This window comes from Pteropus medius, unplaced genomic scaffold (genome assembly GCF_902729225.1).
Source record: "Pteropus medius unplaced genomic scaffold, Ma_sr-lr_union100, whole genome shotgun sequence".
Taxonomy (NCBI): Eukaryota; Metazoa; Chordata; class Mammalia; order Chiroptera; family Pteropodidae; genus Pteropus; species Pteropus medius.
The window spans coordinates 2,679,178-2,697,296 of NW_024340701.1; the positions used below are offsets into that span (position 1 = coordinate 2,679,178).

Consider the following 18,119-nt stretch of genomic DNA (forward strand, 5'->3'; position numbering starts at 1 on the left):
AGAGAAAATGTGTGCACTACATGGTGTCAGACTGTTGTGAACTTAGTATAAAACAAGTAGCAAATCTATGGAACTCTTGTCGACAAATGAAGGTGCAACACAGAACCTAGAGAATTTCGTATGTATTCCTGGAAAACTCTTTGCAGCCCATTCATGGAGGACAAAGGAATTTTGAGTCAAACCCTTGACTATCTCAGGTGGCTGAGTAACCAGCTTGTCTTTGCTTGCTTGGGACTTTGTTGGTTTAAGCATGGAAAGTCCTGCGTTCCTGAGGAAACCCCTCAGGCCCAAGCAAACTGGGATGGCTGGTCACTGCAGGAAGTGACATAGCAGCCAAGCCCACCAGAACTGAATGCTACACCTGAGCTCACAGACAGCATGAGTCATCTCCGGAGCCAACCAGGAGGGCAGTTTGTGTATACAGGTGAGAACAGCCTGTGTGGCAGAAGGAGCACAGTGAGTCAAAAATGCTGGGTCTGTGAGTTCCAGCTCAGACATTTACCGGTCGGGTAAGCCTGGACAAGTCTCTCACCTTCTCTTTCCTTCCTTCTTACCTTCCTCCCTCCCTCTATCCTTACCTCCTTTTTCTTTCTCTTGCATTCTCCTTTCTTTTTCACTTAGCCTCTTTTTTTTTTTTTATTGTGGTAAAATATATATAACATGAAATCTGTCATTTTAACTATTTTTAAGTGTACATTTTAGTGGCCTTAATCACACTCACACTGTTGTACACCATTACCGATATATGTTTCCAAAACCTTTTCCATCATCTCAAACAGAAATGTACCTGTTAAGCAATAACTCCCCATTCCTGCCTCTTCCCGGCCCCAGTAGCATCTAATTTACTTTCCATCTCTGTGAATTTGCCTATTCCAGATATTTCATATAAGTGGAATCACAATATTTGTCCGTTTATGTCTGGCTTACTTCATTTATAAAGTTTTCAAGGTTCATCCACATTGTAGCATATATCAGAAAATCATTCTGTTTTGCAGCTGAGCAATATTCCATTATATGTATATACCCATATTTTGTTGATCCATTCATCTTTTGGACACTTGGCTTGTTTCTAGCTTTTGGCTATTGTGAAAATGCTCAAATGAACACTGTGTTCAAGTCTCTGTTTTCAATTCTTTTGGGTATATACATAGGTGTGGAATTGCTGAGTGGTATCGTAATTCTGCTTAGCTTTTTGAGGAACTACCAAACTGTTTTCCACGGAGGCTGCACCATTTTACATTCCCACCAGCAATATACAAGGGTTCCAAATTTCTCCACATCCTCATCAACATTTGTTATTTTCCTTATTATTATTTTTTTTTATTATAACCATCCTAGTAGGTGTGAGGTTGTAGCTCATTGTGATTTTGATTTTGATTTCCCTAATGACTAAAGATGTTGAGCATCTTTTCATGTGCTTATTGGCCATTTGCATATCTTCTTTGGAGAAATGTCTGTTCAAGTCCTCTGCCCATTTTTAAATTGGATTGTCTTTTTGATGTTGAGTTTTAGAAGTTCTTTATATATTTGATATTAAACCCTTATCAGATATAAGACTTGCAAATTTTTTTCTCCCGTTCTGTGAGTTGTCTTTTTTATTTTCTTGATAATGTCTTTTGATACTCAATCTCTCTTAATTTTAGTTTTTCAACCATAAAAAAGGGGCAACAGATCTGAGCCCTGAAGATCAAATGAAACCAAAAACATGAAAGTACACTATAAACCAGAGGCAATGTAACAGAGTAGCTCAGAGAACCCGGGGAGTTCTGGGGTCAGACTACCTTAGTTTTAACCTATACTACTTATCAGCAGAGTGACTTTGGGCAAGTTTCTTAATCTGTCTAAGCTTCAGTTTCCTCATTAATAAAATGAAGATAATAATAGTATCTACCTCATTAGATTTTATAAATACTAAATAAGTATTAGTGCTGGCACAATGTAAGCACTCAAGAAATGTCAACTATAATTATTATTAATAACCATAATGATAATAATGACAAATTATAAAGTTTAAGGCCAGAGCTACTGGCAGGAAGTCATAAGATCTTATTTGAGCTAATATGTTACTATTCCCTACAAGTGTTGTAAGTAGTAGGCTGACTCACATATTCACTCATAGTCATTCTTTATTTATGGGCTATCCCTTAATTCAGACCAAGGCACATGTGTTCATGCATATGCACACGTATACACACACAGAACTATGAATGTGGGCCATCGAAATCACCAGGACCTAAATCCCTCCTAATAAACACAGAATTTGTCAAATTCATACATGCCTATGGAAATACAAACACTAACATTTACTAGTAGATTGAGTTAAAAGAAAGTTTACAATCGGCGGTATTTGTTCGATATCAAGTATTTCTTTTTAATGGGCAATAAAAATGGAAATAAAAACCCTTTTCAAGAACTTGCTTCCTAATTACATATCTAGTGGTAGACACCAGCTGGCCTATATACCATGACATAAACATTTATAGGCAGAGATTTGCTTCATATAAGATTGAATTGTTGTTTATGACTCCCATCCACTGCTCTAAAGGTAGGTGCACTGGACTAGAAAACATACATTTTGTGCGGGTCTCATATGTATTTTACAAACTCTCAGGCTTAAACCAATTACACTGCTGAGAACAGCAAAGAAGGGACAAGGATTAACCCTACTTGGAATGTAGAAATACCACATATTAAGTATAACATTCTCACATGTCCATAATAACCAGTTCAAGTTGGTACCTGAGGCTGAGAGGACAGCTAACAATCTGTAATTGAAAGCAAGGGTGGCTTTCCTGCATCACTGTAAAAACTGTAACATCTTAAGTGGGGCCCTAAGTACCTTTTCTGGAGATTCACACAATATATTTTCTGGCTTCAGATCGCGGTGAGCAATGCCTGAAACGACAAAGAGCAAAGAAATGGTTAACATATGAACATAATTATCAAACATTCCACACACAATTAACTTTTTCCAAATGCTGTTGTTCGCAGATTAATTCTCAATTATGGTACATTAAAAAGTCAACGAGCTGCAGGAGGCAGAAGTAACCAGAGACACAAACCAAGAGCGCAGTTGATTCTGCAAGTTCTTTTGAAGCAGAAGCTTTAGAATCGGGCAGGGATAAGAAGGGCTAAATGAATCCCAGCCAGCCTACCTCTCAGCACCGCAGGGACACTAAGAATAAGAAGCCTAATATGAAGCAGAGAGCAAAGAGCCCTGCAATGGCCATGCTTGGAACAGCAATGCAGAAATAATGAGTGTCTTGTTTAAGAGCATCTCAGGGGGCTGAGACTGCTCTACCTCATTTCTTCTTCTGTGGCCGATTTAAAAAAAATGATTCCTTCAGTGGGACTCCCTGAATGTTCAGAGGATCAAGTGTTAGTGAACAAATCTCCCAAGCCTGTCTGATTCCCTTCTCTCCTGCTCTGCATGTCCAAGACAGTCCAGCCAGAAGCACAGCAAAGACTGCTTTGGTCCGAGGGTGCTGTTAAGAGAAGCTCCCCTGCATTTTGGGCAGCCCTCCCAAAGGAAACTGCAGATAGTAGCTGATTTCGTGAGGGGTTAAAAGCTGCTGACGGGGCCAAGAAGGCACCTGAGGAAAAACCACCTTCTAACTGAAGACAGAGATAAAGAACCAACTCATAGGGTCATGGAGTTGTAGTGGCGGACACAGTAACATCCCATTCCTCTTTCCTCTTGCAGAATGTACGGTGCGGAGAGAGAAGGGCTGCAAGGCCGAGCAAAGCCCAGACCGCTACTGCTCGGAAGTACTGGAAAGCAGCAGAGGATTCCTGAGGCAACGGGGAAAAGCAGAATCTGCTTCACTAAAACTCCCCAGTGATCAACTTCTCAGGTAGCCCTCCAAGTAGGAGGCGGAGGCTCAGGCCACCAAGGCCCTTCAGTAGAAAGGAAAAACCTGAGCTCCAGCAGGCTCAGTGACTTCATCATTCACCTAATTGAATGAGAGAACCCAGAGCAACTCAGTCCAGGCTGCACAAATTGAGTCGGGCTACAGCTTGCCGCACTAAAAGTGAAAGATATTTTCCATTACAGCAAGTGCTCCCACAGAAGGATCACGAGCCACACATGGAGCCTTGCTCTCCAAATAGGTGCCGATAGCCCAGTTGTCCCCCAGCCTGAGAGCTGAGAGCCATGTGTAATAATGGGCCTGCCTCTGTGAGCACACCAGCCATCGAGCTGCTCAGGTTCATTTCCCAGAGGTTAAGCTGCAGTGTGTCCAGTATTTAAAGGTACGGAACTTGTTTCCGGGCTGACCCATTCTTGCCCAATTCATCTTCTCAGTATGAAGTTATTTAGAAAACAGCCAAGTTCAGCTGGAAATCGTTTTTCATCTCCTCCAACTTCTAGGCACATGGGCAGCTGGCCAGCTAGATGTTAACAAGCTCTTCAGAACTCCTAAGACACCACCAGCCACTGTTCCCTTTAGTGCACTCTCGTAAAAAAATAAATAAATAAATAAAAAACAAAACTGCCTTTACCCCCCTCTAAGGTATGGATCTTGTAAAAAGCATGACCCAGTTTTGCAATCTACAGAGGCAGCTTGGGCAGCAGCTGTAAATCTTTGTCAGGCAGGTGTTACCTACATGCATCCTAGCTTTCAGAAACGCAACTCCTGCTATTCATCATGCTGTGGAAAGTATAGACACCCCCTTCTAGGAATTTTCATCCCATGTGCAAGTCAAGCCCCCAACATGGGCACTGGCAGTTTGCAGATCTCCAGCCACTGGAGGAAACGAAGTGGAATCAGTGAACATGAACCTCCCACATATAGGCCACACCAGTCTGCATTACACTGCTGGCACAAGGTAGGGGGTGTGAACGGCGTACCTACAAGTGGTCCCGAGCATTCACAACCAAGGTGGCTGGCCACTATCCGCAAAAGTGAATGAAGCAGAGCTAAGTCGCAAATTATTCACTCCACCCTCACTCCCCTACCAGGCAGAATGCTTTACTTTAAGGGAATTAATATTAGGAATAAAGATGCTTACTGCCTGGTAGAGGATAAGGGCGGAGGAAATAACAATATTGAAGAACTATGTACTATGTGCCAGGCACTATGCCCCAACTCTCTTATACGTATACCATACACACACAGGACATGCAGAATTACGTAAGCTAGTTAGTACAAACGAAAGGCTTAAGACAGAGCCTAGCGCATCATAAGTTATATAAGAATTAACTACTGTTGATAATATAGTTCTCTTTCAGTTCTCACCATAAGTCTGTGGGGTAGGCATTATTACTGAGCAGAAGCACATAGCTGGCAGAATGTTAAAGCCAGAATTTATTTTTGCCATGGCCCTGTTGTTTGGCAAATTTAAAAAAAATGTATGTAATAGTTAAACATATTTATGGAAATGCAAAACTACCTAATTTGCAAGATTTAATTTACCACAAAAGTTCTTAAATAATCAGTCCTAGATAAGGACTGTAAACCAAAGTGTAATTCAATAGCAACCTGCCATTTACCGTTGTGACGTTCAGTGGATACCCTGAACTTCCTATGTTAACAGAAAGATGCATTTTTTCACTTCTTGTGAAGAAGATATCAAACTATATATATGCTATTATGCCAATCTTGAAAAGAGAGATATAGGTGATGTATTTTAAAAGACTAGAAGGAATAACGCCCAAATATTTATACTAGAATGGTTGTATTATGCATGTTTTGCATTCATTAGGATAGGAAAAGAAAATCATCCATATCCACACACCTACACACATACGTTGTTCAATATGAAATTTATTGTTTTTCCTCCCTGCTCTTTCTTTTGTATCCTCATTCTTCTTAATAGCTCCACATCCAACCATTATCCACTTCAGAAGCCTCGGAGCCACTTCAGCTTGACCTCACACCCTCATGGGTGGGCCTGTCAGCTGCATCAGCTCCTGGCCCAGCCCTCTGCCTGGCCTGCCCCTCTCCCTTAGTCCCCAGGGGCTGGCCAGCCCAGCCCACTCACCAAGGCAAAGGCTCGGCTCACCTTTGGTGTGCAGGAAGTCAAGGGCAAAAGCAACATCCCGTACCACTCGGCTGGCTTCTCGCTCATTGAAGTGCTTCTGCTTCTGGATGTGGGTCAGGATAGAACCTAGGGAGAAGAGGGGACACAGAGGAATGCCTTTTCAGGCTCTACGAAGTATAACTTCTCAGAGGCCTCAAGTTTCTACAGGTTTGGGGGTGGGGACATAGGCTTATTCATCACTAAATGTCCAGCGCTAAGCGTGGCTCCTGGTATGCAGGAGGTACCGGCACAAAACTGGAATGAAAAGAACTGAACTGCTATCTTTTATACTTGTTTATGATGAGTACAGAGGAGAGTGAGGACAACTATTTAAATAACCAAAAAATATGAATGCCATTAGGGCAGATTTGGCTTCTGAAATAAAAAAGAACTAAAAGTGAATCAACATAGGGTTGCGGGCCTCTCTATAGGAACTTTTCCTCCTCTGCATCTGATCTCAGATCTAAACAAGAGCACAAACTTTCAAACAGAAATACCACACCCTCACTGGATATATAAGGGTCTAGAAAAAGAGAAGAAAAACTGTCTGTTTTCCTCTCTGAATTTTCCTTATTATTTTGTTGGCAACTCGTTTTAGAAGTCTCCAGGATTAATGATGGATGATCATCACCTGGGCTTTAATCAGAAGTCCAAACACATACTCATCAGTGAGTACCTCCTTGGAATTTCTCAAAGACCAAGTAAATTTTGTTGGCTAACATTTACTGAGTAGTTACTATGTGCCAAGTATTACTGTGTAATAACTCTTTACATAGATTACCTTAGACTCACCACAAAATAGTTATCCCCATTCTATAGAAGGGAAACCTGAAGCCAAAAATGGTTAAGCAACTTGCTCAAGGTCACACACCAGTAAGTGGTGGCATCAGGACGTAAGCCAAATAAGTCTGGCCTCAGAACCTGTGCAGATATCCCCTCGGCAGGACTTGTGGCCCGAACACTGTGGTGAAGGGTTTGCCCTGAGCCAATCGCACTCTCTTTACCCTGAGTCTGGCCCACTCTGAGCGATATGGTTACAGGTGACCCCAGCTGCACCTAGCATTTCAAACATGTAATTTATAGCCCTAATGTTGTTGGCACGGCATGAACACATGGCTTGGCTTCATGTGGTCTATGCTCACTACTGGAAGCCAGTATTTCTGGACTGAAGGTGTCATCCCTGTGCCATAAAAATGGCACCTGTTTAATTATTATCTCTGGCTTTTGGCAGGGAGAGGGGCTGAAAGATCTTTCACTTGCCAGATTAAACAGTCAAGGGATCTAAACACAGTAGCGATCATTCCCAGAAAATTGGCTCCTGGCTAGATCTCAGGCTTGCTCTACTGTAGTGAGCCCTTATTTTCAAATTTTTTAAAAGGGAAGGTGGAAAGTAACATTCTACATACTTCTAAGATAGCCCCCAGCATACCCAATTGTTTTAATAATACTAACAGCTGACATTTATTGAATCCTTAGTGCCTATTGGGCACTGTGCTAATAAGCACTTCATACGAATTATCTCATTTAACTTTCACAGGATCCTAAGGAGGTAGGTGCTGTCATTATCCCTATTTTACAGATGAGAGAATACTGTCTGGAAATGTTAAGTGATTTGCCCAAGGTCACATGACTAGTAAGTGATAGAGCTAGAGTTAAACTTAGCTTTGTTGGTTTCCAAAGCACACTCTCTTAACCACCAAAGCCCCTCCACGTAGCCCTCCACTTAGCTTCAGACATCTTCCCTTTCACCACAAACGTGTCCTAGGTTTGGATTAGTGACGGAGAGGACAAAGCCTTCTCTATTCCCTTCTCTTTGTCAGAAAAGCAACCTCAATATACACCTTGGTAACTATGTATGTGGGTGATGGTCAAGAATGGCATCTTTCCATCGGAAGGATGGTACACTCTCAGGTTTCCTGTCTGTCCTGGGTCTGTGTCCTAAACAATGGGACCCTCCTCTCCTCCATGAGCTTTTCTGGACTTCACAATGTATGCAAGAACTTCCGCCCCACAATTAATTTAGTTAAATAGTGAATGTGTCAAAACAATGGATTGATAAATTGACGACTACATATATCTATATATGAGTCCTATTATAATGAGAAGGCTTTTATAGAATGCCCATACAGGTGACATTCTAAGCTCTGCAAAATGCTAATTATCATCCTTCCCTCCGGCCTCCCTTCTCCCAAATCAAGGGCAGTTTTAAGTCCTTCATCCTTTTTATTAGCTTGACTCGTTTTAGAAGTCTCTAGGATTCATGATGGATGATCACCACTCTGGGTGTTAATCAGAAATCCAAACACATACTCAGCAGTAAGTACCTCCTTGTAATTTCTCAAAGACCAAGTAAAACCTTGCGTCATCTTCAAAGAACTCAATCAGCTCCAAAATGTTCCTTAAAAAGGGAAAAATAGGAGGAAAGGGAAAAAGGTATTATATATTAAAGCCCACTTACAAATATACAATGAAAAAAATATACAATGCCCGGTAGCAGGGCAGAAATCAACTTGAAATCAGAATGCTTATTAAAGACCCAGGTTTGAGAAGTAGCCAATGGTGTTAGCGAGATTCGGGTCACCTTATCTTTCCATAATGTTTAGTCTCTGGTGTTTTCACCAAGTCTGTGCTGTCAAACCCCAACCCTAAAACCCACTAGGTAGAGTTATAAAAAAGTCCCGGTCACATTAAACTGAATAAAATCTGCAGCCGACTGGAAGCAATTGCGGCTAATAACACTGAATAGTAGGTGTGTGTCCTGGAGGCAAGCAGCAAATAATTACTTGCCCTCCCTCTTGCCCATAAATCACGGGGCAGTATTTACATTGCCTGGAGAAAATGGAAACATCTGTCAAATAGACTTGGGGCCTAACGTGGGCACCGCTAGACCCTAACTGCTAAGCGCTGCTTAATGAAACGGCCGCGTTCCTGGCCACCGTAGCACTTGTGGCCTTCCCCGGTGAGCACTCTCTGTCTGCCTGAGCATTACTGTGCTCTGCCAACAAGGTCGTCTTGTAACTCAGTAGGGAAGCCACCAGCCTGGATATCGAAGGTGTTGGGGGCTTTTTTTCTTTTAAAGAACGAAATAAACCAAGTAGCGTCTCTAATGCTGAACTCAGAAGCTGCAGGGCTGAAAATAAAAATCTGTCCCTCATAAAAAAATGCTGACCACTTTGGGAGACACCAGGCTTTTACTGTGTGATGGCGTCCAAATAAGATGACCAAAATGGCCTAATTTGAAAGAAGATTGTAGAGGCAGTGCCTGGAGTTAAATCAACAGCCGCCCCCATCCTCCAGGGTTAATGACAAAGCCATCAATACCAGGCCACTGGCTCCCTGCTGACCCTGCCATGGAGGGAAAGAGAGGGGGAAGCAGAGTCTTAGAGGTGACCCTGATTTAAAGCCACAGCAGGAGAGCCACTCATTTGGAGCTGGTGGTTAGCAGACTAAGACGGGGCTGGAGAGCACCTTGGCCCAGTTATCAAGCACAGAGGGTCAGGCCAGGTCTCAGGATCCTCACTAGTAGCTGCACATATGTGACGATCCTAAGAACAGGGAACAGCAGCAAATACTCTTAATAGTTCTCATGATTCTCATCTATTAGTTAAAGCAGGTCCCTAAAGGTTCCCACTAGGCGATACTCAGTCGGCCTAGTTTCCACGGGCACTACAAAGAAAGAAAACTCTATTTTTCCCATGATTTGGATGGCTCACTCTTCTAATTTGCCTGAATTGTTGATATTTGTAGTGTTTCAGCCTAAAAAAGGAGACAGCTTCTTTGCTGCTGCTGTTTTCTCCTCTCTTTTTTTAAATATTGGTAGATGGAAGGAGTTATATGCAGTTGTGGGGGAAGGAGAGATAACCCTGGGGTCAGGAGATGGTAAGAAATAACCTCCTTTTCCATGGCCAAGAATCCCCCAAGAGAAGCAGCAAGTAACCCAACACTATACTCTACTCACTTGTTTCCTTGACACTGATAGAGTGTTTCCACCTCTCGAAATACCCTACTTCGACTGTGCCCTGCTTGTTTTTCGATGATCTGTAGAAAAAATAAAATCTGTCATATACATCCACTTGACTTCAAAACACCCCTTAGCAGGAGCCCTCTGGGAGAACGGAAGGCCAAATTTAGCCCAAATCAGTTTCAAGCACAGTCTAGAGTAGGCTTTAGTGACAGGCACTGTGGTTCTGTCGGCAAAGCTACAGACTAGCTTGAGCGCCTTCCAACCTGGCTGGGCCTGTGTGACTCTGGCCAAGCACAATACCATAGAAGCCTCTGAGGCTGCTGTCCCTAGCTGTCCAGGGGAGACTGAGGCATCCAGCAAGACAAAGAGTTGTCTCCCAGCTCCTACTCTGAGGGCATTTCTTTCTGTCTAGAGAGTAAGAATTATAAGCTCTACTAAAGGATCTTCTAGTGCTGGAGGAAGAGCAAGAGGGACGAAGGACACAGTAGAGAGGAACTAAAGCTCTGCAGCCCAGCTTAGATGCCACCTCTGAAGTTCTTCTGAGAATTTATCCTTTGGAAAATACTGTATTAAGTCACTTAGGTAAATAATCTCAGTTAACCCTTACAACACAACCCCAAAAGACAGGAAGAGGTAAAACATTTTGCCCATAGCTCTAATAGGTGGCAGGGCTGACTCTCAAGCCCAGAGCTGCCTCTGAAACCCTTACTATCCTATACCTGCCTATATCGTATATGGCTTCTCTCAGAGAACCTAAAATGCCTTGTCTCTCCTACAATACTGTAGGCTGCTCTCCTTCCCCACCCTGAGATGCTTGGCAACTACTGAGTGAAGAAATGGGTGAGCCAACAGATGAGCAGGTGATTTATGCAGGGACTGACTAGTTCTGAACAGCTCTATGGACCCATTCAGAGCCTCAAACTGTTGCCTGTGAACAAGTCTTCTATAGAGCTGGCTCTGCTTTACAGTTCTATGTGCAGAGTGGGCAGCAGATGGTGATATCCTGTTCCTTCATTCCAAGAAGACTATGTAGAATGCTTCCAACTTCTCCAATATGTTGCAGCGCAAACACCCATGACCAATGTAATTTTCTAAATAAGTCCACATCTGTTAATAAACCACTAGACCCGTTTTCTGAGTAGTCAGTGAGGGGCAGTGCTGGGCCACAGAAGCTATTCACTTCATTCGTTCACCAAGCATTTCAGATAAGTCAGGAAGAACTTTCTAGCAGGCAAGCTATCTAGCAATGGTATAATTTTCTCCAAGGAGGTAATGGGCTCCTGCTACTAGAGATGGGGGAGCTGAACATGGACAACTATTTGAGGAGTTACAGAGAAAATTCAGGACTAAATTATCTTGAAATTCCATTTTCACTCTGAGACTCTATTACTTATCAGGTAGAAGATGGTAGGGAAAGCCAAGCTAGAGTCCAGTGTTTGCCTAAAGATACTAGGGAGTATGGAGGAAAGATCGGGTTTTTCCATAAATGTATTCAGACCTTTTAAAATTAATTTACATTTGTGGTTTTTACCATGCTTAGGCAAATTTTTTAAAAAATTACTTATAATTTTTACTGATCTGTTTCCAACAAGGAACTGAGGGAGTGCTTTTGTTTCCATATGAAGCAACACCCCAGAAAAAAGGAACATGGCTTAGCAGAAGAGTTCTTCTTCATAAAATCACAGCTAAAACTACGACCCATTGGTTAAAAGAAACATTTCTTTAAGGAGTTAATTTGGATAGGTTTTCCCATATGAGGCAGTGCTTAGACCTCGTGGCTCAGGTGGATGTCTTGAAATCAGCTTGAATTTCTCCTCTTGGATTTAATAAGACCTTGTTTCTAGATCAGTGGTTCTCAACCTTTGGTGGATATCAGAATCACCTAGGTAATTTGGTAAAAACACAAAGACCCTGGTGCAGGGCCCACTCTTGAGAACCGCTGTGGTTTTAGATCCATCCCTTCTTCCATGGGGAATCAGCAAATGGAAGCACAGAGGGGTGAAGTGAGCCACTCCAAGGTCACACAGCTAAAAGCCACCTCTCCTGCCCCACAGCTGAGTGCTCCGTCCTTATTATCATGATACTGTACACCCCTTGTACAGCATTTTGTAATCTGTAAATTGTCTCTATCAGTTCATTTAAATTTTCATCCTTATAACCCCTCCATGAGATAGGAAGGGTGGGTATTATTACTTTCATTTTAGAGATATGGGAACTGAAGCTCAAGGAGGTTCAGTGACTTGCCCAAAGTAAAACAGTAGTAGTTCGTCAAAACAGAGATTCAGATAGGCCTTCTAATTCCACTACTGATGGTCTACTCCCTGAAGCTAACTTCATTTGTCAGAATAATAAAAAGCAGGCATTGCTACGAGCCTTGGTACAAGCCAGGCATTGTTCTAAGCACTTTGCACATATTAACTTATTTAATCCTCACAACAATACTCTATAGGTTCTATTATTACCTCCATTTTACAGATGAGGAAACTGAAGGACAGAGAGGTTAAGTAATTTGCCCAATTTTACACAGCGAGTAAGTAGAAAAACCAACATTTTAATCCAGTGAACACAGCTTTGGAGCCCCAATTTTTATTGAGCTACTATACTGGGGAATATAAAATTTATTTAGTTTAGGACTATTTGCAAAGTAAAGCCTGGCATCTAGATGAGACACTCACTTTAACAGCATACTCTTTGCCATTCTGCAGGCTCACGGCACCTTGAACTTTGGCATAGGCTCCCTCTCCAAGCAATTCAGAAGTCAGCTTGTACATATCTAGAGGTGAAATGAATGAAAGGAATAACAAGATGAGTCACCTTTTGCAAGCTAAGATGAAAAGAAGTTCCGTCACTCAGCTTTCCTGGTCTGACAACACAGGCACACGATGACTCCACAGCACTCAGTGACGAGGAAGACCATTCGCTTTCTTGCTCATCTCAGAACTCAGTTTCTCAATACCAGAGTACACTGAAGGCATCTTTGTTCCTATTTTAGAGATGAGGTCAGTGAAGGGGTTTTAATTTGGCATACACTCCCTGATCTCCCACTATGTGCCAGACAGCATATTAGACAGCACATAACAGGGCCAAAGTGAGGAATAAAATGTAGTCCCTGACCTTTGAGGGTAACAGTCCAGTGGGGGAAGACAGACATGTGCACAAGCGACCCCAGAATAAATCAGGCAGTGGGAAGTACTATCATAGAGAGACAAGACACAGTAAAAAGGAGCCGGGGAAGGGAAAGGTTATATCTGTTCAGGGAATCTGGGGGAATCTTCATAGAAGAGGTGTGACTTGAATGGGCATCATATGTTCATTTACTCATTAGTAAATGAAGTTTTATTTGCAGCCATGGCCCTCAGTGCTCTCTCTGTCTCTTTCATGGTTATTCTACCTCTCAGCAGCCCCTCCAGGTGCTCATTTGCTGAGCACCTACTATGTGCCCAACTCTGTGCTAGACATTGGTAATGCAAAGGGGAATAAAGCACTGTTTTATTTTATATCACATACAAAGGAAGTCACTGGTGGTTTTTGACAAGTTTCCAGAAGTCACCCACAGGAAACAGGAGACAGATGTAGATGCAAACAGATGCCTCGAGGTTTTTAGGGTGCTGAGTCAGAGCGGTTCTAACAGAGTAATAGGCCTGGGTTGAAAGAACATTTAGGTGACCTGCCCAAGCTCACAAATAGCACAAGCTCTTTGAGCCCCTTCCAAAGGAAGCCACAGCTCCACCAGGGCCTCTGCCGAGCTGACCTCCTCCTCCCCTGGCCTCAATTCCTCAGCTTCTTCCTCTTGAGGCAGCCTAGCACGTAAACCCACAGACTGAGTGGAATACTTTTTAATCAGGAAATTAGATTTTATCACTGAGTTATGAGAAGCCCTATAATTGCGCAAACCATCCCTGAATAACAGTAAATACTCTAATGTTCATCGAAAGAGCAAGTCCTGCTGATTTGAAAACTATTCTAAAAACCTTGGAACTTTTGTCCATCCCTCCTCCCTTAACCCCAATCCTTCCCCCCTCCCCCACAACTACTGTTTGAGTTAAAGGCAAAGAAATAGACAAAACCCTGCACTAAGTACCTTCTTGGTTTCATTATGGCTTGGCCTTACAGCTATTTATAAGAATACACACTATTGTTTGTAAGTATTTTGAATGACATGCCTTATTCACAATGGACACTTTGGTATCAGCCTTTTACAAATGTCAGGATAGGTTGGTGGTTGGAGGTCCAATATTCCTGACTCATAAAGGGCTTATTATTAGAACCATTCCACAGTCAATTCATTAGTGTATCTGCAATATTGGAAAAAGAGACCACGAAGGGAAGCTATTTCAGGTCTCACATGAAAGAAACAAAATAGATGAAGGAGGCATGTCACTCCTAGGAGTAGCTACTGATTCTTTCAGTCCTTTACATAAGTGTCCAGTGGTTCACTTCATCCCATTACAGGCCCAGTGATAAGAGGACCTGCACTGAGCCTAGTGCCTCACACACAGAATGTGCTCAAAATGTTTGATGACCCAATAGCCCCTGAACACAATATTCACTCAAAATGAAGTCAAACTCATACCGCACAAGTAGCTACAATCTCTAGGAGTCAAGTCCTCTGCTTATAGAAGACTGAAGTTTTATTTGCAGCCATGGCCCTCAGTGCTCTCTCTGTCTCTTTCATGGTTATTCTACCTCTCAGCAGCCCCTCCGGGAACAGCTGAGGGAAAGAACACATCTGAAAAGAAGATGAAACACACCAGGCAACCTTACTTCATGTACAACTCTGACAGATTGATTTTTCTGTCCCCTGATAAAGAGCTGAAACCATTCCTGGGAGGCCTGTGCACCATCCCAGGGCTTTTCCCGTCCCTGTGTTGCCTCACCCCGCCCTGCCTTGCCTCATCAATCTCTGTCACTCCTTTGTGTAAACTTTCTCACTCCTGACTTTCATCCCTATCACACACATAACCATGCACTGGCTCTAAGATGACACAGGCCCTGTGATCTAGACCCATAGGCTTCCAGGATGCTCCTCCCATGCTTGGAGAGCCACAGGCTCTGATCTAAGACTGCTGTGTCACCCACCTTCAAACTTTCCTGATAAGGAGTCAATGGCCCGGGCCTTCCGCTTCTTCTTCTTTCTCTTGTCACTTCCTGCAATGGGAAGGGGTTCACTGCTGCCCATCTCTGGGAGAAAAGAGGAGATGTAAGGGAAGTATTACTGTACTGATCAAGCTATACTTTCACCCAGGGGAAAAAAAAAAAAAAAAGGGAGGGGAGAACCAAGAGCTTTACACTGATGGTTTTTAAATATCTGTGAGGACTATTGATCTGTTTTGACCCAGGAGGCAAAACTAAAGGCAAAATCATTACAGGAGATCATTAACTGTGAAAAGGAACTCAGACAGACAGGCCAGATTAAAAGAGGATAGCAGAAGCCCGCTTTAACCAAGCTCATTAGCACATGGATTTAGAGCTGCCACCAGTCAAACTACAGTCCTCAAACAGTACAATGAATCCATAAGCAGAATCCCACCTGTCACATCTGCCAGCCTCAGCACCAGAAAGGCAGGACCCAGGGAGCTAAGCAAGAAGGAGGGTGAGGTTGGGACAGGGGTCCATACAAATGAAATCACATGCTCTGTAACATCCCTCTGTGGTTGTACACGAGGAGTCAAAAGGCCTTCAATAGACACTGCCTCTGTGGAGGTACAATAGGGCAGGGGATGGGACTGAGGATGGCCCTAGGTAACTTCATGTCCAAGAGCACAGACTTGAGTGCCCGTGGAGCCAGTGCATACCCTTCCCTCCTCAGCTCCTTATTTGAGAGGATGCAGGTAAGGTCCATTTTGGAATCTGCAGTTGACAGGTCTACAACAGGCTGCTGGAAGAGGTCATTTATTGCAAAAACATTATTACCTCTCACGGGCAAGCACCTGGCACCCCTTGTTAAAGGGAGGATTTGGGAGGCAGATATTCAAACATTGGACAGACTGGGCAGGAAAATGTAGGGACAGAAAGAATAAGCAGGAGACTGAGTAGGGGAAAGAGAAATAGAGGAACAATGAGTCAGTGCCCAATCACAGTACTGTTTCTAAGACACTCTAGTGAGGGCCTTCCTCTGTTAAAGATAAATTACTTATAAAACATGTCATGCCCCTGATCCAGAGTGGAGCTTTAATACTCTTTGCCTGCAGTTAGAAATAATAAGATTTCTCTGAAGTCTCTGGGTCTAAATCCCCACCAGGGTGATTAAACCTTTACATCCTTCTAAAATAGAGGCACTCGACTGCTGATGGGGCATACCATGTGAGAGACTTCTAGACCAACCTTTAATAAACACAGGCTCTGGGTTGTTGGATTTTTTCTGAGAGATTGTGAAATGGAAGCTGGCTCTTAGCCCATTGAGAGAAAAGGCCCACTCTCTTCTCAGAGGACCCCAGCTGAACGTGATCAGAGAAATGGCAAGTCTGCTCAGAAAGATTGATTAGAGCCGATGCATGTCTTCTATACACTGTTCTCAGAAGCAAGTACAAAACAGCCATTAGGAGAAAGCACAGAGAATGATGGCTCTTTTCAACACCACAATCCAGAAAGCATGGTTAGGGTAGCCAAGTGTCTGACAGCTCAATTTAGATGCATTCTTCCTTCTGTCTCTAGGACCCGATGACAGCAGATTTTCATTATACTTTACAGAACAGATAAACACATGAATAAAAGGAATCTACAAAGAATCTCAAAATATTACTCTAGCCAAAAGCTTTAAGCACAAGATATATCTGGGGACTGCAACATGCTATATATTCAAGGAACTAAACTTAAATATCGGCACCCAAATATCCACTCTCACCAAGGTATATTAAAAGGAAAAAAGCTGCTCAACACAGTGAGAAATTCTACAGAAATCAATATAGCATCACTCATTTTCAGGAGCTCAGGGAGAGGGCACTGGCCATTGGGATGGCAGGCTGAAAAGGAAGGACCACTGTCCCCCTTGCCCTGCCCTAGTGTGCAGTCCAGTGTCAATCCTTGTCCTCATCTATTTTCTCACGAGCACTGTGAGCCAAGTGCAGAGTGGACAGATTTTGGATTCACTTCTCTTTCTCCTTCCCCAGCCCACACTCTGATGGAGGGCCTAAGGACAGGTAAAACAGCCAGCAGGCAGTGTCGAAGAGCAGCAAGAGGGCTAGCAGCATTTTAATTCACAGGGGATGCTCAGACATACTTATGACTCTAGCTAGAAAACCCTGTTAGCTGCCATTTATACTTGGTTTTTGCCACAGCAGGGCTGAGGGAGCCTCTTGTGGAAGAAGCATACATCTGAGCACTGCTGCTCACTCAAGATTAGATTTTATGATTTCACACACAAAAAGGTAGAATACCTGGTCTATTCTGCATGGATTTCATTGGAAGAGGGTACGCCAGAAGGGACAAATGGTTAAGACTTCCCTTGGAAACAGAACTTGTTGAAGGAGAGCTGTTTTTGAAACTAGGAAGAAAAAAATGTAGGAAGACAGTGAAGTGAAAAAACATGCTTAACTTCCCTGTTTACACGGGTGGAGGGGGAAGGTGAGGTGTCATAACCTTATGAAGGGGTTGACAGTTCTCCCACTGTAGCCTGCCCAAACTCTCTATTTTATCACTAGCAGGGTCTGTGGGGCCTTAATTTATTATGCATGCAATCATTTGGTAAAAGCTTCTTCAGGGTGTAATGTTCCACAATCAAGCTGGTCCTTGGCTCACCTCCTTCGTTTGGCCTAAGAATTCTTCTGAGCCATCAAAACCCATCTCAAAAGTCTCCTTCTCTTTGAATGAGTTAAGGTTTGTGCAAATATCGTTAGGCTCTATAGAAACAGATGGTATCACTACACACCTAACTATGAGTTTGTGCTCCATCCTCTGTTCCAAACACTCCGCTGGAAATACTATGAGCGCACTGATTTTTGTGGCCTCCCCAATGTTCCTAAAGACCAGGACTATCACCTGTTCATCTCTGTATTTCCTATAAGTCATGGCAAATTGTCAGACATATATACTAGCCATCAGGAAACACGCATTGAAATGAAAATGATATGAAATGATGCATATCTCTGTGCATGTCTCCTACGTTCCTTAAATACTAAGTGAACACACTGAAAGA

General features: G+C 42.9%; 1 protein-coding gene across 9 annotated transcripts in view; it reads right to left on the reverse strand.

Annotated features, from left to right (window-relative positions):
* MKNK1 (MAPK interacting serine/threonine kinase 1) overlaps window positions 1-18,119 on the reverse strand; it is a 40,238-nt gene that overhangs the window by 6,911 nt on the left and 15,208 nt on the right. For 5 of the 9 annotated variants that reach the window (XM_039885195.1, XM_039885205.1, XM_039885213.1 and 2 more), the window contains 7 exons: window positions 17,362-17,468; window positions 15,065-15,166; window positions 12,661-12,758; window positions 9,980-10,059; window positions 8,346-8,419; window positions 6,004-6,108; window positions 2,840-2,895 (listed from right to left, as the gene is read on the reverse strand). In XM_039885195.1, coding sequence (XP_039741129.1) covers window positions 2,840-2,895; window positions 6,004-6,108; window positions 8,346-8,419; window positions 9,980-10,059; window positions 12,661-12,758; window positions 15,065-15,166; window positions 17,362-17,386 — 540 coding nt within the window. In that variant the 5' untranslated portion in view covers window positions 17,387-17,468. Of the gene's footprint in view, window positions 1-2,839; window positions 2,896-6,003; window positions 6,109-8,345; window positions 8,420-9,979; window positions 10,060-12,660; window positions 12,759-15,064; window positions 15,167-17,361; window positions 17,469-18,119 lie in introns of those variants that run through there. The other 4 variants (XM_039885231.1, XM_039885241.1, XM_039885261.1 and 1 more) reach the window with 1 other exon arrangement.